Below are 25892 nucleotides of genomic sequence, written 5' to 3'. Positions count from 1 at the left end.
AAAGACTGCTGAGTGGGAGCAACTCAGCCTGAAGAGTTAAAGCACATCGCTGTGTGGAGGCTTTTTAAAATCATGTCCACTTATTTCAATGAATTACTCACTCCAGTCCCAACGTGGGAGTTGTGAAGTGAGGTTAGCACAGCGATGACAGCTGTACACCCAGCCACAGAAGACTTACGTCAAGCAGACCATGACAAAAGCTCTGTTATTCAGAGAACAACTGAGGGGGAAATAAACTAAGTGAGAAGTGGAAGGTCGTGACCAATATGGCTCATAGACCCTGTAAAACCACAAATAAGGATATGCAAAGAAATCTAATACTTTCAAAATAATAAAATACAAATTAAAACAAAAAAACGTACTACACTCAACATACATGAGCTTTACTGTAGGGGTTTGGATCTTTGATAGCTGGCAGGTATCTTCGTCTTCCCAGGATGGTCTGCACAAACCCATCTCTTCTGCAGCTCCTCACTGTCTCCCTCAAGAATTTCTGAATCCCTGAGAAAGCGAAGAGAAAGTTTTCCTTAATATTGCAGATGCTCCACGTTGCCTTCTCACTAGGGTCACTGAAAGCAGTCTGGGACACCCAAGCAGCACAAAGGTAATTCTTAAATTTCCCTAGACCCTGCCAGTGTGCCAAGGGCACACGATCACTCACTCAGCCTACTCGCAGCTCTGCTGGGAAACCTATTCAGACTTTTGAGGTGGAAGTGAGGGCACAGTGTCAGGGTATCTGGCTGTGCACAAGGAGGTAGGAAGTCTGTTCTGCACAGTGCCAAGGCTCAGAGGATCATACATGTATTATTGATAATGGAGGGGTCAGGACCTGGACCAGCACTGGAAAGACAAGTAGTAGGAAGGGAGTGAGTTGAAAGCAGGTCAGAGCCCTTGATGCCTCAGGCTGCCTGACTTCAGGCTGCGTCACTTCACATTCTAGGATGAAAGAAACTCACCCACCTGCACTTTGCAAGGGAAGAAGTGAATCCACTAGGAGTGTTTAAAAGACATTTAGGCCAAAGAAAGGTGAGATAGGGAAGAGTACCCTTCACTGTAAGTTCAGGTAACAACTGCACTAAAGTGGAAAAAGTTAACTTCAGACAGTTCCTTTCCAAGGTTCACAAAAGATGAAATGTAAAAGGAGCTATTCAAGATCAAGACTGAAAGTGTTCATCAATTCATTAGGTATGTAATTTAGCAAATCAGCTTGGCTATAGATAGAAGTGAAAATCCATAGGAATTGAAGTCACAAAACAATGTACATCACGGAGTTTGTATGTATGCACGTGTAGTGAGAGGGAGGAAGCAAGAAGTAATTTCTAATGGTCTTGAGGGAGAGACTATCCAGAAATTGCTGGAGACAGACTCTTAATAGAACACCATTTCTCAGCATCTGTCTCCTAAAGAAACAAACCCTGAATCTTCAAAACATAATTTTCCAGCTCATTTCCAAGTTTTATGATTAGAACTAGCTGTCTCTCATCCCACTTGCTCTCCATTCATTTTCTGATTGCAGCTCTACTGTCTCTACAGCTTTCCTAAAAATTAACATGCTTCTTAAAAATGCAACAATGTCTTTTTACAAAACATGGGAGAGCTGCTCTGAGCAGCTGGATAAAAGGGTAAGGGTTATACGCAGAACAGTTTAAAACTCGATGAAAGCAGAAGAGAGAAATGGTTATATTTGAAAATTTTAAGTGTGGTCTAAAGCAGTATAGTATAACCTTTGAAGCTGTGTGTTTTAATAAGGAAAATGTTTATTTTTCAGAAAGTTATGAGCTTTAAAAGAACCCCCAGGGCTTAGTAAGTAATTAATGTTTTTTTAAAAGAAAACAACAAAATAATTGATGTAATAAGCAAACAACAAGGTCCAAACAATGAATAAAACCAGATCATAGAGTAAAATATTATGGAGTATCAAACTACTGTGTTCACACACTGGACTTTCTCAAAACAAAAAGCTTTTTCAAAAAAGGTAGGTCTAGAGGGCTGAGACAAATTTAGGATTTGTAGAGAAGAGATTAAGAACAGCAGCAACCCCCACCACACAGCCCCCAAACAGCCATATCCAAACCTGTGTATCTTGATTTGAAGGATTCAATGTAACTGGCAGCTTCATTTTCATCAATCCCCATCTGCTCGCCTAAAGATTTTGCTCCTATTCCATAGATGATTCCATAGCAAATCTGCCAGAGGACAGTGTGAAGAACCATCACCATATGGTGAGCCATGCAGAGAAAGCAGAGCCAAAACAAAATGTGACTGACTGGAAGACAAGTGCATCGGAACAAGGGCAAGCATTCAAGAAGAGAGACTACCTCCGAGTCCAAGCTATTCATGCTGCTTTTCCTCATCCTCCAAAACATGTCCTGGTTTCGGCTAGGATAGAGTTAATTTTCTTCTCAGTATCTAGCAGAATGCTATGTTTTGGATTTAGTATGCCAATTATGTTGATAACACGCTGATGTTTTTAGTTGTTGCTAAGTAATGGTTATATTAAGTCAAGCACTTTTCAGTTTCTTAGGCCCTGCCAGCAAGAAGGCTGGAGGGGCACAAGAAATCGTGAGAGGACACAGCCAGGACAGCTGGCCTGAACTCACCAAAGGGATATTCCATACCGTGGGATGTCATGCTCGGTATATAAACCGGGGGGGGAGCTGCCCAGGCCTGGCCAATTGCTGCTCAGGGACTGGCTGGGAATCAGTCAGCAGGTGGCGAGCATTGGTATGGTGCATCACTTGGGTTGCACAATCCATCTTTTGGATTATATTGCTTTTTCCCTCTCTCTCCTTCTCATTACAATTGTTGTTGTTGCTGTTATTATTATTACAGTTATTATATTCTATTTTATATATTCTATATAATATGTATTTTTATTATATTATAATTATTAAATTGTCCTTATCTCAACCCCTGAGTTATACCTTTTCCCCACATCTCCTCCCCACCCTTCTGCGGGGAGAGCACGCAGCTGCGTGTACTTAGTTGCCAGCTGGGGTTACACCACAACACCCAGACAGCTCCAGCTGAAACGTATCGAGTGTGGGAGGACATACAAAGCAGCTACCGAACAATCACGGTCAAACCCAAACACAAGACCATACTATTGCGACTTCGTGATATTTCTTTGTGATGTTTTTAATGCTGAACTGTCCTGCCCAGAAAGCTGCTGCTGAGTTTTTTTTTCCTAAAAATTACCTGTTTAGCTTGTTGCCTGGTCCTATCTCCAACAGCTTCAGGGTCAATCATTTTCCACTCTGCTGCAATGCTCTTAAAGACATCGGTACCCTCATTCAAGGCTTGAATGAGTCGACAGTCGCAAGACAAATGAGCAAGGATCCTCAGTTCAAGCTGAGAGTAATCAGCAGCCAAGATTAAGCCACCTGAAGTCAAAATGTTAGCAGAAATCATTATTTCATAAATTACTCCAACACTCCAATCAATATTCCGGCAAGAAGGACTGAAGCTGTCCTTGCACCTTCCACAGTTTTCCACAGAAATTTCTGTCAGACAAATCCTTACCAGTTTCCCCAGTGCCCAGGCCTGCCTGCTTTCCATCCAGCCCCTACACCTAGAACCAAAACCCCACAGACAAGTACCTGTGCAGGTGTCTCTGTCTAGCACCTGATAGGAATGCCTGGCACAGAGATCAGACCAGCAGGCTTGTACTAAGCCAGGGCAGGCAACGTGAGAACTGACATTTGGATAGCAAGAACACTAGGTAAGAGTGCAATTTGTATATTAAGAGCTGCCTAAGCTACCTCTTAAAAAACAGGTATTCTTAAAGAGGAAATGAAGGTGTGAAGATCTGAAGTATAACATTTGAATACTTTGCCCAGCCAAACCTCTCTCCTTTACAGTCTTGTGAATGATTTTGAGGACATGCTAACTACTGCATTAGTCTTCCAAGTAGGCTGCTCAGTCAGATATATAGTCATCAATTCTTAACTCTTCATTAGATCTAGGATTTTTTGTTAAGTATGTTCTTAACAATTACAAAGCAGGATCTAGTCCTTACCTGGGAATGGAACAAAAGCATGCCTCATGCTAACAGAAAACGGTATTCCTCTTTCTTCAGATCTGCCTGCAGCCTGACCCTTTAAGCCATTAGGCAAAATGCTGGAACGCTTTCTACATCTGCGGAGACAAAGAATGACTGTTCTTCACCAATTCCTAAAACACTTAAAGACGCATAATCATTTTTGCCACAAAGAATCAGTGAAAACAAGTGAGACAGTAGCCTCTACTCTACTTTTCTGGACAATCCATACCTAAATTTGACCACGGGGGTACTAAACAGAGGCCACATGTACACCTGAAGGGATTTACTGACTCTGAACAGATTTAGGAGTGAATCTTCCTAGAACATTCAGGGTTTGGTCCAGAAATTGGATAATTCCACTCCCAAACAGGTAAGATGAAAAGCCTCAGATCTGTGATGGGTGCATTCCAGAAAGACAGCAAAGGAGTCCCTACAAGAATCCTAAAAATTCAACACCCCACCCTGAGTACCATGTCCTCTCTTAACATCATTCTCATATGCAGAATGCCTACACGAGCCCATACCCGGTACAGACAGAAAAATTTCCCCCACAACATTAGCCTGACTGCATGTGCGCGCGCACACACAGACAAGTAAGCGTGTAAAAGCAGAACAGAAATTGCAGAAGATATGCTCATAAAACACTGCACTTCTTTAAAGACTGAGCAAAAAATTGCCCCAAAGCAACCAGGTGAGAAGTTTACAGCGGCAGTCAGGTGCTCTGCAGCCTCTCGGGGCTTGCTTAGCTCTCCTGTCCCACCAAGTCACCTGTAGCTGCAGACAGAATTGTATCCATCAGTGCACACACTGAACAGTGTGCAGCTGTGACACCATTCACACCACCTACTCCCGCCAGCACCAGTCTACCAGCCAGCCTGTTGGGTTCTTCTCTGGAAGTCAAAAGGCCTTTATACATCCTTGATGTCTAGGTCAGGGATCTGAGCAACTTCTTTATCAGAATGAAAAGGTATCTCTGAGATCAGAACTAGTTTCAGCAAAGTACAGAAAAGACATCAGGCTCTCCTCCCTTCTGCACTCCCTTTTCCTCTTATACTTTGTCATTTCAGGGATGGTAGGGATCAAGGAGATAAAAGATAGCACAGAAATCACAGAAATAAATTTTCAAAAGAAATAAAGGTGGGACAACATACAGGAACTGTACAGAAACACTGTCCAGCACAGGTTCCAAATTTGGTTGAATGAGTAAGGGCTATATTAAAACATGATCTAATTTAGCTACATTACTTTGGGCAGAAGCTTCTTACAACACATGAGGAAGGAGCAGTAATAGTAATTACCAAGATAAAAGACAGTTTGGACCAAAGCTTGGAAGGCCTATCAGACTTGGGCTGCATGACAGCTTCTTTTGTGCCAGCAGTCATTTCTGTGCCTTTAGGATTGCCCATCTTCCTAACACAGTAGCTGCTTACCTAAGGAACGTAGTCCCAAAAGTCAGCCTGAGCAGCAGACCTCTCCCAGAGTTCAGTAAGCACTCCGTTCCTTTGATGCGCCACTTCTCTACAGGGAAGACTAAGAACCCAGCCTACTCTCCAATCATCCTGCAAAGCTGCTGCAAGCCTGAGCACTGCCAGAGCTATTTCTCAGAACAACATTTCTGTGCCTCCATGGCTAGGCCTGTTCTTCTGAAGCAAGATGGACAAGATCCTGCTACTCCTGGTCTCTCTTCCCATGACCTACTCAAGGCAAAGGACGTTAGACACATGGTGGTAGGAAAAGACAGACAGAAGAGTCAAAAACTTCTGAAATTTCTCACATCTTTCTGTGGGCAAAAAGATGATGAAAGACACTCAGGTGACACATGTGGGACAAGAACCTGAATGGAAAGAGAAACTCAAAGGACAGAAAACCACCACCAAGTGGTATGAAGCCCCAAAGCTGACAAGCTAGCTGCTAAAAGATCCACCTTGATATTTCACTAGACTTCCACAGAACTGTTTAGGCATTGACATGTAATGCTGTTTGATTAACAGAAACCATATTTAGAAACTTCTGTTACCTGGTAGCTTCTGCAGGATCGTTATCACAAACACAATTATTAACAAAGAATGAAAAACACGTTCACCCATGTTTCCTTACACAGGGAGTTACACATCATAAAACAAATGAACTTTCTTCTGCTTCTTCCACAATATCCTATCCTCTTTCAGAGTAGCTCTTAGAAAGTCAAACCAGATCCTAACTTCAGTTTAGTCACTTTTCCCACCCAGGCTTTCCATCCAACTGCTGGGAGCATAATGCTAATCTCACTGTAGGATTTCATAAAGAATTTCAAAAAGCAAGTGGCTAAATGGAGCCACATGCTGTTAGTATTATTAGGTCTTTCATGTATCACTGACTTTTAGATATTTATTCCCCTAGAACTGTAAGAGAAACACTGAGTAACAAGTCACACTGACATGACAGCAGCCACAGGTAAAGTCAGAAAAGAGAAATTTGACAAGTCAACCACATTAAGATCAGAAGAGTAGGCTGAAGCTTTGCCAAGATCCTCCTACCTGCCCCTAGAAACAGCAAGAGAATTAACATTTCCATGGGCTTGGGAGGGTGGGCTTTCTTCAACCACAGTTGGCATTTCAATCTCAAAATCTCTTGGCACGTTCTGGATATTTGGCTCTGTAAAGGTTATTCGACCTGAGAAGGAAGAAGAGCAGAATTAAGTGAGGGTCCAAAAGATGTCTCTCTAACTTAACACAGCTGAACACACATCTGCATCTCCAAAAAACAAAGGGCAGGAGGGTGGGACAGGACACCATCACTAAGAAAATGGAAGAAAAGGAAAAATAATTTGGGCTTAATGGACTTGAGATTGTTCCCCTGCAGCACTTCTGTACCACTAATAAGACACTCCCAAATCCAGAACCTGTTCCAGGGTCAGAGATTTACATGCTAATATGTGCAAGAAAATAATAATACTGCTCAGTGAACACAAAAGCTATTTTAATGTCTCTAGACTTTTGGGGCAGATTCACGTGAAACAAGTATTTCAATATTTTCATTTGGTTGCACTAGAGCACTGGCTTGACTTCCTATCTTTTTCCCCATAGAAAAGCTGTCCACCACACACACACAAAGAAAAAAAAAGAAGTGAGGATTTTAAACACATTTCTTTACCTGTAGCTGTGTGAGTCTGTGACACTGGATATATCCTTTCCATTCCCAGTGCAGAATTCAATCGTTTTTCCCTCTGTAGTGGAAACACCACTTTAGTAATGGCATTGTTGATCCTCCTCCATTCCAATATCAGCCCTGGCAATGGGTGAAGTGTCTTCAATTTCTCCAAAACATCCTTGTGGGCAGAAAAAGGCACAACTACAGTCAACTGCATTTAAAGCTTTATAAATAAAGTTTTTGCAGTTCTGCAGGAAAAAGCAACTCCTTCACCCACAGTGAACTTCTGGTGTCACTGCCTGAAAATTAAATGGCTATCCCCTCCACTTACACCGCCTACACCTGGGCAATCAAAGCACCACAAGATACAGCTGCAGTTTTGTTACACACAAGAATGCAAGCACTTCTTTTTGGACTTTTGTATCCTCATCACCACCCTCAGCCTGCACCAAAAAATAAATCACCCAAAATGATCAAATAAAGCATCACTTGCCATAGGTCCCCTATGCTGTCTCCTCTTTCCCAGTGTTAACACTCCTCCTCCATCTTCTTGCATATTTCTCTCCCTGCTCTCTCCTATCCATACATTAGGAAATCATAAAATGAAGCCCTTGACCACGCTCCTTGAAAGACAATGCTGATCACTAGCAATCAAATCCTTTCAGTTAAATCAGAAACATGAAGGGACTAACAAGACTTTCAAAAGATAGTGGCATGCAAATATTTCTCAAAATAACATTTCTTTGTATGCAGCAGGCAGCTGCAGCTTCATCCCTCCACATCACAAAAGGAAGAAATCCTCACTTTGCTTCTTGCTCCCTGCTCTGCCACCAGTACCGCACTCACTTCTTCACTGTCACTTGAGTTTTGGAAATCAATACTTGTCTTCCAAGCACTGACTATACTGAACAAGGGGAAACTAAGAAAACAACACAGATTAACGAGTCCTGAAAACAGGGAACGTGTATCTGCCAGTATCACTTGTCTGGCAAGAGCACCCATTAGCCTGCAGCAGCTGGTATTAACAGCTCCACAGGATTTATCAGCCGGCCAGCATGTCAATAGCCTTCACATGTATACAAGCTCTTGATATACCGGATCTGATAAGCCATCAGGCCAGCCACTCTGAAGACAAATTCTCTGAAGCACAAAATACAGAAATGGTAGAACCAGGCAGGGGAAATATTGTATTTAATCACCATGGTATTTAAGTATGTTTCAATATTACTGGGGACAGCCTTGGCTGCAGTGACCGTGAGGTGGTGGAGTTCAGGATCCTGAATGGCAGAAGCAGGGATACGTAGGATTGCAACCCTGGACTTCAGGAGAGATAACTTTGACCTCTTCAAGGGTCTACTTGGAGGAATCCCATGTGTTAGGGCTCTGGAATGTAGGGGGGTTCCAAGAGAGATGGCTAATATTTAAGCATCACTTCTTCCAAGCTCAAGACAAGTGCATCCCTATGAGTAAGAAATCAACAAGAAATCAAGCAAACGGGTCAGGAGGCCTGCGTGGATGAGCAAGGAGCTACTAGCAAAACTTAAACAGAAAAAGGAAGTTTACGGAATGTGGAAAAAGGGACAGGCCACTTGGGAGGAATACAGGAACACTGCCAGAACATGCAGGGATGTGTTGAGGAAGGCTAAGGTCCGTCTGGAATTAAATCTGGCAAGAGACGTCAAGGACAACAAAAAGGACTTCTTCAGGTACATGAGTAGGAAAAGCACGACTAGGGAAAACATGGGCCTGCTGCTGAATGAGATGGGTGCCCTGATGATGAAGAACACAGAGAAGGCAGAGTTAGTGAATGCTGCCTTTGCTTCAGTCTTTACTGCCAAGGCCAGCCCTCAGGAATCCCAGACCCTGGAAGCAAGAAAGGAAGTCTGGAGAAAGGAAGGCTTTCCCTCGGTCAAGGAAGATCAGGTTAGAAATCACTTAAGCAAACCTGACACCCACAAATTCATGGGCCTCCATGGGATGCACCCCCAAGCGCTGAGGGAGCTGGCAGGTGTTATTGCTAAGCCACTCTCTATCATCTTTGAAAGGTCATGGAGAACAGAAGTACCTGAGGACTGGAAGAAAGACAGTGTCACTCTAGCCTTCAAAAAGGGCAAGGAGGAGGACCCAGGAAACTACAGGCCGGTCAGCCTCACCTCCCTCCCTGGTAAGGTGACAGAACAGCTCACTCTGGATTTCGTCTCTAAGCACATGGAGGAAAAGAAGGTTATCAGGAGTAGTCAACATGGATTCACCAGGGGGAAATCATGCCTGACCAACCTAACAGCCATCTATGATGGAATGACTGGCTGCGTAGACAAAGGGAGAGTGGTGGATGTTGTCTACCTTGATCTGCTGCCTTTTGACACTGCCCCTCATAACACACTCATATGCTCGGGAAGCATGGGTTAGATGAGCAGTGAGGTGGACTGAGAACTGGGGAAATGGCAGAGCTCAGAGGGTTGTGCTCAGCGGCACGGAGTCTTGCTGGAGGCCAGTAGCTAGCGGTGTCCCCAGGGTTGGTACTGGGTCCAGCCTTGTTCAACTTACTCATCGACGACCTGGACGAGGGACAGAGCGTGCCCCCAGCAAGTTCTGCTGAAGATACAAAGCTGGGAGGAGCGGCTGATCCACCAGACGGCTGCGCTGCTCTTCAGCGAGACCTGGACAGGCCGGAGAGCTGTGCGGAGAGGAACCTCATGAAGTTCAACCGAGGCAAGTGCAGGGTCCTGTCCCTGGGGAGGGACAGCCCCATGTCCAGCATGGGCTAGGGGCTGGCTTGTTGGAAGGCAGCTCTGCAAAGGCGGCCCTGGGAGTGCTGGTGGACAGCAGGGTGCCCACGGGCCAGCAGTGTGCCCGTGTGGCCAAGGCAGCCAGTGGCACCCGGGGGTGCATTAGGAGGAGGGTGGCCAGCGCACTGAGGGAGGTGATCCTGCCTGCCCTGGTGAGGCCGCATCTGCAGTGCTGTGTCCAGTGCTGGGCTCCCCAGTTCAAGACAGACAGGGAGCTACTGGAGAGGGTCCAGTGGAGGCTGCAGAGACGATCAGGGAAGGGAGCACCTCCCTTATGAGGAAAGGCTGAGGGAGTGGGCCTGCTTAGTGTGGAGAAGAGAAGACTGAGAGATCTTATAAATGCATACAAATACTTCAAGGGCAAGTGCCAAGAGGACGGGGCCAGGCTCTTTTCAGTGGTGCCCAGCCACAGGACAAGGCACGATGGGCACAAACTGCAACACAGGAAGTTCCATCTGAATATGAGGAAAAATTTCTTTACTTTGAGGGTGACAGAGCACTGGAATAGGCTGTCCAGAGAGGCTGTGGGGTCTTCTCTGGAGACACTCAAAACCCACCTGGACACAACTGTGCAACCTGCTGTAGGTGACCTTGCTTTAGCAGGGGGTTGGACTAGATGATTTCCAGAGGTCCCTTTCAACCCTGACCATCCTGTGATTCAAGCTGATGTTGAAAAATTCTGCTACTGGCTTTACAAAATTATTGTGCTATTTTGGTCTTACACGTGGTTTGGGAAGTCAAATTCTGCCCTATTTATTCTTATTGAAGCCTGCTCTTTATAGTCATGTCGTCACTATACTCAGGCTTTAGGAGAGTAGCAGGAGTTAATAACTGCTAACAGAGAAGGCAGAATCCAGTTTGAATTTCCAGTGGTAACTGGAGGAGCAAAAGGCAGTTAAAGTTTACTTATTTAAGTCAGCATACCTAACTCTGATGTATCCAAGCAGCAAATACGTGAAGTAAGAGGGAGTTATTTTTACAGTCACTTTCAGACTAGCACCAGACATTACCGTACCTTGGTTGTACTGAACTGCTTGCTTAGCCTAACCCTGTTTCCTTTAGCACTTGCTCTTCTCGTGTAACCCAGAGTTTTCTTGTTCCCTGGAACCTTCACATCTCCACTTTGTGGCAACTTCAGCTCCAGGAACAAAACCTGAAAAAGGCCAGCATTTAAAATCAGTTTCTGCATGCTACTCTCACGGGAAAACAAAAAGCAACTGAGCACTTAAACAGCTTGTTCCAACCAAAGAATAAAATGAAGGCTTCAGGTAATTAAAAAGCTGATTAAAGATCTCTGCTATCAAAGTCATTCCTCCTCATTTTAATTAACTACAAAATGCAATCTAAAATCTCATTTTCTGAACACTGTAAGTTTCAGTCCAGAGGTATTTTTTTAGAAAAGGTAATTACCTCCATCCAGTAAGTGAGGTAACTGCTGACAGTCAACTGTAATAAAACATGAAGTTAAGATGACTAAAAGTGGGAAGAAGATCAGTGAAAACAAAAAAGAGATGTTAGCAGGGAGCAAGTTCCAGAGCAACACGAATGGCATAGAAGGAGGTGGTCAGATATACCTTTTACAGAATAGCCATAATATTAGGCTTTCTAACAAAATTGCCAAGAACTGGAAAGTTAAGTATATGTTCACTTGTTGACAGACAGAATACGGTTCTTCATTTTTCATTCTATGTTTCTATTTAGTACTACACACTATTTAGCAGCTATTGTGTTTCATTTCGCAGCTGGCAGAAGAAAATAGAAGCTTTTCTCTTGCACATTTATGTAGTACAAAAATTTTACTGACACAAAATTAGAAGGGTAAAACTCTAACCTATATAAGATACTTTACATGATTCCTACAAAAATTTCCACATGAGAAACAAGCTGCTGTAGTTCAGAGAACAGTATTTCAGAAAAAACGGTCCTTTCCCTTTCCCTTGAAGCAAAGTGAGACTGGACTTGAGCATTATTGAAGGAGTTCTAACTCAGACTACTGTTACCAAGCAAAACTTCTGCATTTGCAACAAAGGAGGAATATTTCTGTTGAACTTCTTCTAGTGACAGCTGCTTGTAAATTTTGACTACCTCTATATAATGTACAACCCCGCAACAAGAAATTAGTATACAGAAAAGAAATAAATGGGAAAAAATCATGCACAACAATTATAATATATTCCCATGATTCCATGTAATGTATGTTAAAAATATATATAGCAAAGTTCTTCAGGAATAGAAGTATTGCTAATTTACATAGAAATCCGTTTCTTAGGCTTTAAAAAAAACCCAGTTCTATACAGGTTCTTACAAAGAGACAGTATTTGATTCAAAACTTTTAAAGCAGTCTCCTCCTCTTTCATGGGTACCAATGCAACTTATCCAGCACAACTATTCTTAGACTCAGACTACATGATATCACATCACATCTCATGTGCATAATACTGGTATTGCAAAAAACCTTCTCTAGTCCCACACTATTCATCCAAAATATTCCAAAAGCCATTTAATTGGCAGATCATCTCATGTGCTGTGAGACACCAAGGTACTATACAAACAACATGCTTATTTCCACCTGGGTTTTATTTCCAACATGTATATTTCTACTTCTAAGTTCTTTATTCCTGCTAAAAAGTTACCAGAAATCAGAATGACCACTAACAAGCAGGAGACGCACAGCGCCTTGCACGCAGCAAGCTCACACTGAGCGCAGACAAATCAACTCTGAGCAGAGTTCCACTTGCATTTTGTCTTTTCTTCACAGTCTGCCCAAGAAGTTTTTTTCTTAAGTCTAAGCAAAAGCCTCTTGAGGGTAATTTCCTAAAGTTCTGCCCCTCCCACCCTAACCCTCACCTACCTCTGCAATGTCATCGGGGCTCGTCAAGGAGAAGCTGTGGCCTGCCAGCTGATACGCCTTGGTCTCAATCTCACTCAGTTTAGCTTCCATGACCTGTTTCTGAGTTTCATACGCTGCCGTGCTAAAACCAATGCCATTCAGCTCCAGCAGGGCCAGGCAGTAATGGGTGGGCATCTCCACTTTAGAAAATACATCTGTAGTAAGTACAAACCCCAAGAAAAACTTTTAATACGTCAAAAATAGATCAACTGCAGAACAACCAACAGATTAAAAAAACAACTGGGGAATCCCCAAGATTTTAAAATCCTGAATGTCCTGACACACTGAAATCTTTCAGTATAGATTCAGTTTAAATACTTCTGTTTCTGGAATGTTTTATAGTAAGAAATATTTCATAATAAGTATTCCAGAACTTTTTAATCACAAAAGAATTTTAAGAGAATAAAAACTTAAAACTTTTTTTCTAAGAAATACATGCCTTTTTGTATATTGACATTTTATGAACCACATGTATGTGTATATACATATAATGTAAATGCATAAAACAAATGCATATAATGTAAGGCCTTCTAACTTGATACACTTTCATTCCACCACCCACAACTTTTTAAAATGTTCTAATGTTTAGACATCACAATCATTAACAATGCAGTAAACTTGCAACAGAAGACTTCAGTGAGACTAGCCCCTTAGGCTTTGGATACAGTTTCGGGGGAACAATCACAAAGCCCACCAATAGGTATGAGCTTTTTTTTTTTTTTTTTTTTTTTTGGGCGGGGGGGGGTGCAGGGGGAGTTCTTGTTTTTAAACAAAGACAAGCACTCAGCAAATACTAGTGCAAACATACTGGCTCATTCACTATGGGATCACAACAGTTTCATGGACACAACATATATATGGCAAACAATGTTTATATGGGCAGGCTAAAGAGCAAGACATCTCCTTCAGAAAACATCCAAGGATTTTAGAAACTTCTGACAAGGCAATGAAAAAGCTTTGGAAAACATTCATGAAAAACCACAGACAGACCCATAAGTCCCCTCAAAAAGGCCGGGGCGCTCACCTGGGAGGTAGAGATCTGCTTGATTCAGCCTTAAAATAGACTCTGCTATTGCCTTAACCGATGGAACTGGTGGATATTTGGGATATAAAAATTATATCTTAATTTAGGGGTTTTGACAAAACAGATGTACCTCCAAGGGAAGTTTTCTCTTTTAACAAATGAACATTTTGCCACAGAATATACTTAGATAAGTAACTTCCAAATCTCCTCTTTTCTCCACCGTTCATTCAGCCTGTGGTAGCACAGCTACCTTTATCCCCTCCATCTTTGCCCCCAAGTGGAGGAGCTCTCTTTACCTGTCAGATTTTGCTTCTGTAATTCATTATGGAGTTGGCTCATGACATTGAAGATAAGCACAGACTCTATTGCTGCTCTGTACCGCCCAGAATGATCTCCGCTGGCACTAAGCCCCAGGCTCTGCACGCCTTGGCCGGTGCCTACCCCTTCCAGTAGAGGTAGCTCGTTGGGGAGAAAGTTAGTCACCATGTTGTGAAGTGTACGTTCCTTAGAGCCAGAATCAAGCAGCCAACACGCAACCTTAAAAAGGGAGACCTCCATGAGACTTTTTTTTCCATTTTAGTCATAATACAATGTAAATATTTAATGCAAGGTTATAGTGCAGATAATTTTTCTTGATTCAGCAGGCAGACTAGAATAATTTGTATAAGATTTACATTATTTCAGATAAAATCTTCAAGAGGGCATAAGTCACTGAAAAAGCATCACTCTCACTCGAAGTCAGTTCCACACATTTGAAAACCTTATCCTCTGTCAACTAAACACATCTAGAAGTGTTGTCCTCAGGTTTTTTCATTTATTAAAACGTAACACAAAGAAGATTAAATGTGAAAATCAGGATCAAAACACCTTTAATCTGAAAACTAACTTTTTACAAACCAGAACTTGCTATTGATCAAGCTGAGCTCTCCTGTTTTTTGTACATCGGCACTAGTACCAAGAATTCTGCAAGGCAAATTTTATTTGTGGTAAGCCTCATACCTCCCACTGCCTTCAAAGCAATTTTGTGTATTTCAATTTCTTGTGTCAAAATAGGATGAAACAGGTTTCTGCATTGTCTCTGTCATGCAAGCAGAAAACCATACATATATATATGGAGGGAGCTTGCATGAATGTGTGTGTATGTATATATTCATTGCACCACTAAAATGAACAAATATGTCTCAGTCTAATACATGGAACACTGCAGGGAAAGGTGCTACTTTTATTGTTCTTTAATTTTACCCTAAAACTAAGTATTGCCATGAAAAGCTAAGTTTGTCCTTGTTTTGAACACCTTAGCTATTTACCAGCAGACTTTCATATCACCATGACGCTATTCAGCCCATGTGTGATGCAACCTTTCAAATTCAACACCAGAAATTTCTATGCATCTAGAGCTCTTCCTAACAAGGACAAGAAGGTGCTTTTACCTCCTTCTAGTGTTTCGAGTTATAAGTGGTACCCAAACCTTTGGTAATTACATGTAAACTTTGTTCTGTTTTAAGAAAATAGGAGTAGCAAGGTGGTCCACACACATAGTGAGTAAATCTTTTGCTTACAAAGTCTTCTGCTCTCAGAATCAATAATCTGACCAGAAACACTTCTGCCATTTCAGCCCCAGACTTCTTCAAAACAAGAGTTCCGTCCTGTCCATTGGGACAGTGGAGAGATTTAACCTCATCCTCCTCACTCAAGCAATCAGATGTGAAAGACTAATGTGTTAACCTATCGCTGAACCTGCTCTGTTTCTCTTGCGGGCACCATGAACAAACAGGAAAAGAATCTCCTCTAAATACTGTTCTAGATTTCCCACTGGAAGAAAATGTCCCTAAACCCCCTGACAGGTGTGCATATTCAAATCTAAATAACAGAAGGAAAGTACCAGAAGGTACTCCTATCTCTCCACTGGTATGTTTAAATTTACAGTTTTACCCAAGTGAAAATTCTTAATCCTGCAAACCTTTGGGTCCTCAAAACTTCCTTCCAAGGAGATGCCACAAGCCATCACCAGAGTCTTGTAGTGCTGAATGAAGTTATACATGACAAGTGAGCGCTCCTGCTTGGGCTTCTGCAGGTAGAGCTGCAGATGATACAGTCTCTCTGTTACAGATAGGTTTTTGTCCAAAGGTGGTGGTGCCAAACTCATACTGATTTCTAAGGCAGAAAATAAAAGGAAAAACCATCTTTTTACCCACTGTGTGATAAGAAAGGCAAGAGAAAAATCTTCAAAGCAATCATCTAAGGCACAAGAACTACAGCTGGACTGTGAACAAACAGAAATAAATCTACACTGATATTACGTATTTTATCAAACCAGAGAAGGCTCCCAAAAGCAATATGCTGTGTCTGTACTACTAAACAAAGGATAGCCAGAAATTAAACCCTAGTCATGAGCAGGTAGCACAGATTGTGTTACGGTCAGCATTCTAGCATCAGATTTGTTCTGGAGAGCAATAATTGGAAAAGGTTAAAAGAGGAAAAGCAAGTAAGCTGAACAAAACATGGGAGTGAGCAACATTTTAGCCATATGCATGCTTAGCAGTCCAGTGCTTGAGCAAATTACCTAGCCTTATTATACAAGCAGAACAGATGTATCCACAGCAACACATTCAAGGGTGTTGAACACTTAAGACTGCTGAGTAGTATGGTAAATTACTCCATCACACAACTGAGCTGGGTCTGGTACACTCAAAACACTTTCAAGTACAAATCTGTTGAAGGTGCTTTCTTGAAATGCAGTGTCATGTAACACAGCACAGCCTGTCTGCTCACTTACCCGTCTGGTCTTGTATCTCCTGCAAAGAGATATAGTAGGCATCTCTTCCACCCCAACATACTGCCAGTCCAACTACCAAGATGTCTTCACAGCCTTGGACAGGAAATCCATCATCTTTAACTTTTGTCCACTGAGGAGAATTTGCTAAAGGAATAATTTTAAAATTACAATTATAAAATGGCATCTATAAATACAGTTTAGATCCTGAAAATGTAAATTTTCAGTTGAATCTAAATCTCTCACAAGTTGAATATATACCTTCATTTTTATCTATAGGTAGAAAAATCTGTGTTTCTTTGGGGGTGGGGGGGAATATAGCAAAACTCCAGAAAAGTAAAACTTTCTCTTAAAAGAAGCAACCACCCATACAGCATCCTTATAAAAGTCTGGCCTTTCACAGCAATCTCTTCAAGAGTTGAGATAGAGTTTTATTTCAAGAGTTTTATTTCCCTCTGAAATAAAATATTTCACATTTGTCTGTCAAAAATATATTTTGATAGTTAAGAAATGTTGTTGTTGTTACGGCAATATGACAGTCAAGAATCTGACTCTGCTTTATCTTGTTATTTTAAAGGAAGAGAATGCTTATACAGCAGCAGAAAACTGCAGCATACGAACACTTCTGTGCAAAAAAAAAAAAAGCAGCAATATTGCAACAACCCAGACATTGATCTGAATTTCACACATGCATATATTGAACCAAGTTTACTTCTTGCAAACTAGAAAATATTTGTCCTTGGTTCAGAGGCAGTCCTGAAAGTACCACTGCTCAGTGAAACCCCGAACAATCTGTACAGTTTACTGTTAAATATATTATTCATTTCTACAATATGCTAAAACTTGTTTATGACATGGAAAGATACAGGTGATAAAGGGACTGCACAATGTAAGTCCATTTCAAAATTAGATACACAATGAAATGTTACCAATATTTACATGTTTTTACATACAAACAAGCCGCTAACACTTAATTTCTATCACCAAAGACCTGCCAGTGAAAAGACTGACACCAAATTCTCCAACCTCTACTAACACTTGGGTCCTTTGCTTTACTGAGACTGATAATATTCAATTAATATCAGTTATTTTCCTCCTTTTTTGCAAACCCTTTCCTTCTCCACTCCTGCTTTAAGCTGAAGATGCCACCCTGCTGTTCAAAAAACAATGCACTGGAACACTGAACTGACCTTTTTTGAATTTGCCACCAATCGTTGATTTTGGAGACAAAAGACTTTTTGTTCTTTCGCACGCCACAGAGATGGAGAATCTGTTCTTCTCCTTCCATTCCGCAACAAACGTCTGGAAAAGTGCTTTGTCACTTGCTACATCAATAATAGTGAAATTTTCAGCACTTAAGGGAACAAGTGGAAAAACATCCTGGGATAGCTGCAGTGAAAAGCCTTCGTCTACAGTGGAATCATCTTTTATCTCATCATTCTCAGTTGGGCCTACGTTCCCAAAATCGACCTGGGATGTTTTTACCTGCTGCTCTGCACTGCCCTCTCTATTCTGCTCTGGCTGAAACAACTGCCCTTCATTCATGCAGGTGACTTGTCTCTCCCTTGCAGATTTCACAGAGAGAGAAGCAGAACTCTCTGGAAAGAGCTCTTTGGGGGGTGTTGGAGGAATAAACTCGTTATGCCTGTCTGGTGGAGGGCAGGATGTTCTGTTGCTTTCCTGGAGTTGAAGTATTAGACAGTCTGTTTTCTGAAGATCTGAGTTCTCCATTTTGTTTTCTTTTGCCTTGAAAGAGCTTTTTAAATCCTGGCAAGTGGGCAAAGGCTGTGGCTGACAACAGTCAGATTCAAAAACTGGATCTGGCTCTCGATTAACAATAGGAGCAACCAACTCTTCTTTCAAACAGGAGCTTACTAAAGCAGGTTCAATGCCTGAGGGACTAGGCCATTTGTCTAATACATCCTGCAGTCCTGGGCTTATTAGTTCAAGGGAGTGTTCAGTCCACGCCACTGGATGGGTTTTCTTGTCTAAAGCTTGCTGACTTCTCTGGAGCTTTTCAACTTGATCTTCTACTAAATCCTTTGGTCTGGGGTCATTGTTACAAATCACTGGGTTTCTTAATCCTGACTGACTGTGAAATGTAAAAGGAAGATCTTCCAGAAAAGATGGGGAGTTTGCATGATCTAAAACTTCAGCTGTTAGATCAGAGAATGCTAGAGACACATTATTATGCTGCACAGGATCCTCATGCTTTTTTTGATTGCCACTGACATCAAGTTTATTCTGAACAGGCCTTAGGTTCTGCAAAAGACCATTTGGAGGAAGCAAAGCCTCTTGCTTCTCCACAGGGTCCTTTCTGTCAGCTTCCATGATGCGAACAGCTGAAAGGTCACCGACATTACTGAAGCTATCATCAAACAGCAAGCTATCGCTCATATTCAGGCTTGTGTCGGGGACAGGGTGGCATTCTACTTGTACAATGTGCTCCCTACCAAAAGGGGACGTTGCTTTATTAAGGCCTTCAGACACACTGTCCCCTTTCACTGAATTTTGGGTCTGGTAACCTTTTAGAAAACTGTGTAGCTGGGAGTCAGTCACTGTCAAATCACTTTCTTTAAGGCAAGGTGCAGATTCGATTTCCTTTGCTACAGGCTGTAAATTAAGGCCTCCAGACTCCAAAAATTTATCACTGCACTGCTGAGCTGTGGGTTTTTTAACATTATTTGTTGTAACAACACTCGATAAGCCCAGTTTCCTAACTGTTGCAGCCAGCCTTTCATCAGTAGCATTCTCAGTCCATGAAGTGCATAGTTTCTTGGAGATTTTCTGCCATGGTATTGCTGCCAGTTCTGAACCTTGTATTCCCTGCTGTCCTGTGATTCCAGCTGCTCCCTCCTGTTTTATTATCATCTCAGTTTGAGTATCCAACTGGAAACTGTCTTCAAAGTCTCTAGAGTCAGAAATCAGATCAGAGGATGGACCATTCTGAACACCATCTGCACTGCAAACACCTCTGGATTTTACTAGAGAGTCTGTTGGAAAATTGTTAGGATGACTGTTGGCTTTCTGCAGTGCTCCAGCTTGTAACAATATTCCATTGGGCTTTACACTCCCATTTTTGCCACCATTCTGAATCTGAATATGGCACAATTTATCCTCACCTGGACAAAAATGCACGGGCTTCTGTATCCTACTGCCACAATAGACATGTCCGCTTCCAGAGCAGCTAGCAGTTACATTACCATGAACTGTGTCTAAAGCCATCTGCTGCTTACCAACCATCACCTCAGCACAGCTCGCATCTGTTTGCATTTTATTAATATTATTCTGCTTATCATCAGTATTTTCATCTCTCTGTGTCCTAGCACTACCAGGTATTACTAGACTTCCTATAATATTATGTGTCTCCACACCGATGTGCAGAGTACCCTGCAATGCAACAGGTGCCTGAAAACATGCTCTCCCCTTAGGCGTGCCTTCATTAGTGGTGGTAGGCTCTATACATAATCTTTCCATTTTATCTTTCCTCCCAAGATTAATTTCTCCCGTATGTGCAGAATCTGAGACTTTATGAGTTACAGACCCTGTTTCCATAAACTCCTTATTATTTTGGTCTGAAAAAAAATTATCTGTAGAGATGGTGGAGTGGAAAGCAGGAGGCTTTTGTATGTCTATGCTAAGTATATTTAAATCTTCAAGAAGTGACCTCTGCAGTTTTGAAGCAGTATTTTTATTCCTATTCTGGTTTAAGTGCATGTCTGTACTTTTTGTCAATCTAGAGGCTGAAGACTTTGTTCTCAATGTTGGCGTTTTTCCTTTTTCAGTAGGGAGTTCTGGAATTGCTCTCCTGGAATCCATCTTACCTCTGACCAGAGAAATTCTCTCTACGTTTTCATTATCTCTGCACATATATGGCCTTTTTCGAGCACTGTACACAATATCATCATTGCCTTCCTCTGCTTGAGCCTGTCTCCTGCCTGGGACTTCACTCCCAAATCCGGAATCTTCTGTACTGCCACTTAGTCGCCTTTTATATCCCTTTTTAATATTTGATACGTTTCCAGTCTGAGAACCAAGGCCATTACGATGTTCAGCTCTGTACCCTTTTTTGTTTAACACCCTTGAAGACTCAGAAGACTGCTCTCCATTTGATCTATGTAGTCGGTCTTCCAGTTCTGACTTACTGCTGATCACAAAAGATGTATTGGTCTGAAGGACAGACTCTGGGTTCCACTGCACTCCCATCAGTGCCAAATCCTGCTGGAGAAGTCCCCTGGCTTCCTCCACAATGAGGGAAGCTGCTTCTCTTTCAGTTAAGCCTTTCATTCCAGCCATCCAGATGCTACGCACAGTCCGACGCTCCTCTGCTGATTCTTCATCCTCATCGATAGCCCTGCGAACACTATAGGAAAGGTAACAGACAGTTGTAAATAAAAAACACCGCAAACTACTGGCACTATTCTGCTCTGTTCCCATTTCAATTAGCTTCACAGTCTCACAGAAGCACTGTATTCAAAATACAATGCACTTAACACGAAATAACTATTTCAGTTTTCTGTATGTGAATTGATGGCAATGTAAGATATTACTGGCTGCATACCCCAGAAGCATTCCCAGGTTTGTGTGTCCAAACATGAACCCCAGGTGACTCCCAGCTCCCTACTAGTGCAAGATCCAGGTCTGAATCAATCCTTCTCCATGCACTGTTTTCCAAAGAAAGGAAACTTCAGGAGCATGAACCAGACAGTTGTCATGGCACAGTCCAACTTGTCACTGCACTAATATGAAATCACAAGAGAATCTTAAATGATATACAGTAATAATTCATGAACTCATTTGATCATATGGTGGGGCTGCCTTTTAGAGGCAGCAAAAGGTCTCCAGAAAGCACTAACAATTCTCCCAGGACTAAGCAGTGCATTGAAAAGATGAGTAAGAAGAAAATTTAGGTCTCTCAAACTTACGCTGCAAATAAAAGATGCTTCTATTAATTTCAAAATAATCATGGAATGACTGTGTTCAAAGAGACCTACAAGTTATTTCTAACTAACATTTGGTACCAAGTCCCAAAAGGTTGCTGAATTTTATTACAAGTTTCATCCTGTAATCCTTCACCTTACAAACAAACTCCTTTACTTGACTTCTGGACTTACTGATTTCTCACCTTTTGAATGGTACTGAATTCTTCAGAGCAGTTGCCACATCATCAGGACTGGCTTTAGCAAGATCAGCCACTGTGACAAAGCCAGCATTGTAAAGCATCCTAGCACGCTGTGCGTTCAGCAGAGACACTCGTACCAGGTCACAAAGCTCCCTATGAACCCCAAAAGTGAGGCGGCTCTGGAACTGAGAGAGCAACAGCTCCATGTTGTGCCAGCCCAGTCGATTACAGAAAACCGTTATCATTCCTGGAACACAGAAGTTACATCAGCGTCTTAACTCCAGCTCCAGTTCTAAGCTGGATCCATTTTTTCCCCTGCATCTGAATCAGCGTTCACTTCACATTTCTCACCTTCCCATTACTTACAGAAACTAACACATTTATTGTAACTATGACTAGGAGCTGGTCTCGCAGAACCCCACTTAATCTAGAATTGACTAGTTTATCAGTGAGGTAGAAATTCTGAATGACATTGCTTTTTCAAAGATGCTAATCCTGAAAGTGTGAAGCACATGCATATCCTGTAACAGGAGTCCTATGAAGCAAACACACTGAAGAAAAGAAGACAGAAAAAGCAGTGATGAGAGGCACTAAGAGAAGCCACAGATCTTTGAGGGAAGCCAGCACTGACATCCATAAGAGCAGAACTTGGTCTGCAAACCTTCAGTTACTGACAGCGTCACAGGAAGTAGCAAAGCTGATGATAAAGGTTACAACTGCAGTCCCAGTGCACAGGAGGAGGAAAAGCGCAGGTAAAAGATAGTTTCTTACTCAACAGGCTGCATCTACAGAATATGAAAATAACTGAAACACACGGCACCCCTCACTATTTTTACAGTGATTATAAAATACAATTTTTATCATATCTCTTAACTATATGTCATGTCAACAGTTCATTTTACTCCCCAATTTACTTTTTTGAGAATTATTAACACCAGGAATAGAGAATTATGAAACTGCTACGACAAAAAGTTATTTATACTACCAGAATTAATTTAAACAACTCTGCATCAGTTCGCGTGACCTTTTCATTTTAGGGCTTTGACTCATGCTGCACCCACACATAGGGTTTCGCAAGTTGAGCTAAAACTGTCTTAAAAATTGAAGACCTGCTTATGGAGTAATGGAGGACTTAGACAACAGAAAAGGAAAAAAAAAATCTCAGTCACACGATGGGCTGTTACTTCTGCTCCTACACAGCCCTCTTAAGGAAGTTAAGTTAAAGGTGACAGCTATCAGACCTCTTGTTATCTGGTGATAAATGACCCAGAAACTACTCACCCTGTTTTGAAAACTATAAACTTATACTACCTAGCCAATTAATTTGGCAACCAGGAGAAAGCCATGCTAAGTCTTAAAGACCCCAAATTTCACCCATGCTGCAAGGTACTCTTACCTGACAGAGGAAAACTTCAGAACGGACTTGTGCTTATTTCCATACTTAGTACTGAACAAACTATATTCCTGCACATATACAGATGATTTCCACAGACCTCAGCATGCTACAGTACTGCTTGATTCCACTAAGATGGTCCCCTTCCCACAGCACGCTCTGTGGGTCCACCTCAAAGCAGGGGCAACCACAGATCAAGCTGTAAAGCTGGAAGTGGTTTTACAACACTGACTGTTGTTAGTACCACACTGTGGCTATCTTATCACCATATCTGGAAGGAAAGAACAAAGACTAGCCTAAGATTCCCGGGGTATTTTGCCCAGACAACTCACCTGCATAGGTGGCAGCAGATTGCTGCAAGGATTGAAGCTGGCCACGACTACAGCCATATTTCTGGGTCATATCCTTTAAGGGGACCTCACTGATTAAATCCAGAAGGGCAAGACTGGTGAAAAACCTGTAGAAGTAGGACATACAGAAATAAAATAATCGTCCAGGGCACATTATTGTACATGGCAAAATGCACTATGTTAGCATAGAACAGAATGGTTCTGTAGCATAGCATACAAAAGAAACAAAGAAGATGGCTTCCCAAAACATCAGCACAAACATCTCATGCCAGCAGTGCGCTCAGTCCAGAGCAGACCTGGCCCAGGTTCTCTGAGCTATCAGCTCACTCCACAAGACAGCCAGTTCCTGGAAACAGACACAGAGCCTATCCGCTCCACACGTTATAGCCTCTAGTCTTTGCACATTCACACCCATTTGTGACTACCTTTTGTGGATGGCCATTTGTCTATGCTGTTTATCTGTTTTAGCTGTGATTTTGCCCTTTACAGAGCGAGCCAGAAAACCTTCTTCAATCCCCACCAGCTCAGCCACACGTTTCATTGAAGCAGGCAGCTTCTCCCATAAGCAGAAAAACTGGTACCAATCAATTGTGGTCCACTCCTCATACACTGGGGTGACCTAAAGAAAATAAGACAATGCAAAAAAACTGTTTCAGAGAAACAAACAGAACAGAGCTCTGGGTAAACAAAAATGCAGCCTAGGCCTAGAGAATGTGGTTAGAGCATCCTACGCACTACTCAGAGGCACTGAGTCATAACCACGTACCCTGAAGAAAGTAAAAGCTCTTATAGTTTTTTTAATATTTGTACTAAAAAGATCTGACTCATACAGGTACTAATGATTTAACAATTTGGAATCTTTGTCAGATTTGGCTAAATCCAAGCCACTAGAAGATTTTTAAGTTTTTGCATTTTTATTTCCCTTTAACAGAACCTTATTCTTTTTTTAATAGAACTGACAGATATCTATCAACCTCTTAAACCACTAGCAATCACACTAGCCACTGCCGCAGCATCTGATAAAGCAGGAAGGAACACAGATTTTGCCAGAATTCATTGAAGCTTTTGTTTACCTAAAGTACACGAAATCTCAGCTTTTATAAACACTAAAAACAGCCATCCAGAGCATGCACACACTTTGAGACAGAAAACCAATTCTGTTATTATTCAGAGAGCACAGAGTCAGTTTCAGTATAAGGAGACAAAATGTCTTCATGTCTGTATTGATACACTGCAAGATTAATTATTTTAAAATAACTAACAGCTGTTGGGGAGCATTTAACATAATATAGAATACCAGATGCCTACGTAGTTGTAAATCATCCATGCCCCTTCATCTGCTGAGAAGAACAAGAGTTATTAAGGTGGGGGATTGTCTTTTGTTGCTTGTTGGGGGTTTTTTGTTGTTTTTTTTCTTTAAAGAAAAAACCTCTTTTCCTAACCTAGTGAATACTTATTTTTTTTAATCAACTTTTCTAAAATTCAAGGTCTTGGAATTCAGCCTCATGTTTGTACAAGTAGAAAGACTGAAGCCTGAGAGAATTAAAAAGCATTATGGCAGATAATTTCCCTGTAGCCCATCAGGAACTCACGGAGAACAACTGGTTCTTTAAAAAAAAAAAAAAACAAAAAAAAAAAAAAAAACCACACCAAAACCAAATAGACCTTCGGCCTTGAAAATGAACAGACTTGCAAGAAAGTGTTTTAGGCTAGCTTAATGGAAGGGAATCTCAAGAACATTTTGTTCAACAGTGTATTTGATTTAAAATAACATTAGACAAGCTCCTGCAATTAAAAAGTACAGGGTGAAAAAAATTTATTGCCACCACTGTCTCTACCCCAGAATACAAACAAAAGTAATCCTTCTTTTTTTTCTGTTTTGGAGATGCAAACAGGAAAAAAAAAAATATCACTGGTGCACGACACAAAACAGTCCACTTTGCCTAGCAACAATACAACAAAATATAAGGTGGTCCTCTAAAACAGAGATATGAGTACATATGGGACACTAGTAGACAAAAAAAAAAAATTAAAAAATCTACCATTATCAGCCAATAACTAGGTTAATGAACACACCAAGAAGAGACAGGCACCCTCAGACTCTTGCCTTCCCCTGTCCCCTTAGCTTAACAACTCCTGTAACTGCAAGCATATTCTCCTTGGAGTGAACTTTCTTTTTCAGGCAAGATGCCCAAATTTTGGCTTTGATTTATCAGCCTGGTAAAGAGAATATACTTAATACTTAAAGAGGCTAAAGATGACCGTCAATTTTGGATGACGATTGCATGACAGGCCTCTGGCAGCCGTGAATCCCAAGATGTTCACTGCAACTCCATCTTGTTTCCTCACTAATCTTCACAGGTTCGTGGCTTCCTCTCCA

The 25892-nt window shown here is 41.7% G+C and overlaps 1 protein-coding gene across 5 annotated transcripts in view; it reads right to left on the bottom strand.

The window, feature by feature from the left end:
- POLQ (DNA polymerase theta) overlaps positions 1–25892 on the bottom strand; it is a 57767-nt gene that overhangs the window by 7550 nt on the left and 24325 nt on the right. For 4 of the 5 annotated variants that reach the window (XM_040597087.1, XM_040597091.1, XM_040597089.1 and 1 more), the window contains 15 exons: positions 23938–24131; positions 23495–23619; positions 21773–22016; positions 17838–21010; positions 16651–16794; positions 15835–16028; positions 14171–14411; positions 12812–13005; positions 10976–11113; positions 7175–7349; positions 6559–6694; positions 4019–4137; positions 3199–3383; positions 2075–2186; positions 377–501 (listed from right to left, as the gene is read on the bottom strand). In XM_040597087.1, coding sequence (XP_040453021.1) covers positions 377–501; positions 2075–2186; positions 3199–3383; positions 4019–4137; positions 6559–6694; positions 7175–7349; positions 10976–11113; positions 12812–13005; positions 14171–14411; positions 15835–16028; positions 16651–16794; positions 17838–21010; positions 21773–22016; positions 23495–23619; positions 23938–24131 — 5499 coding nt within the window. The remainder of the gene's footprint in view (positions 1–376; positions 502–2074; positions 2187–3198; positions 3384–4018; positions 4138–6558; positions 6695–7174; positions 7350–10975; positions 11114–12811; positions 13006–14170; positions 14412–15834; positions 16029–16650; positions 16795–17837; positions 21011–21772; positions 22017–23494; positions 23620–23937; positions 24132–25892) is intronic. The other variant, XM_040597088.1, reaches the window with a different exon arrangement.

The sequence above is a fragment of the Falco naumanni genome, chromosome 5 (assembly GCF_017639655.2).
Source record: "Falco naumanni isolate bFalNau1 chromosome 5, bFalNau1.pat, whole genome shotgun sequence".
NCBI classification, from domain to species: domain Eukaryota; kingdom Metazoa; phylum Chordata; class Aves; order Falconiformes; family Falconidae; genus Falco; species Falco naumanni.
This window is presented reverse-complemented; position numbering and strand designations above follow the sequence as displayed.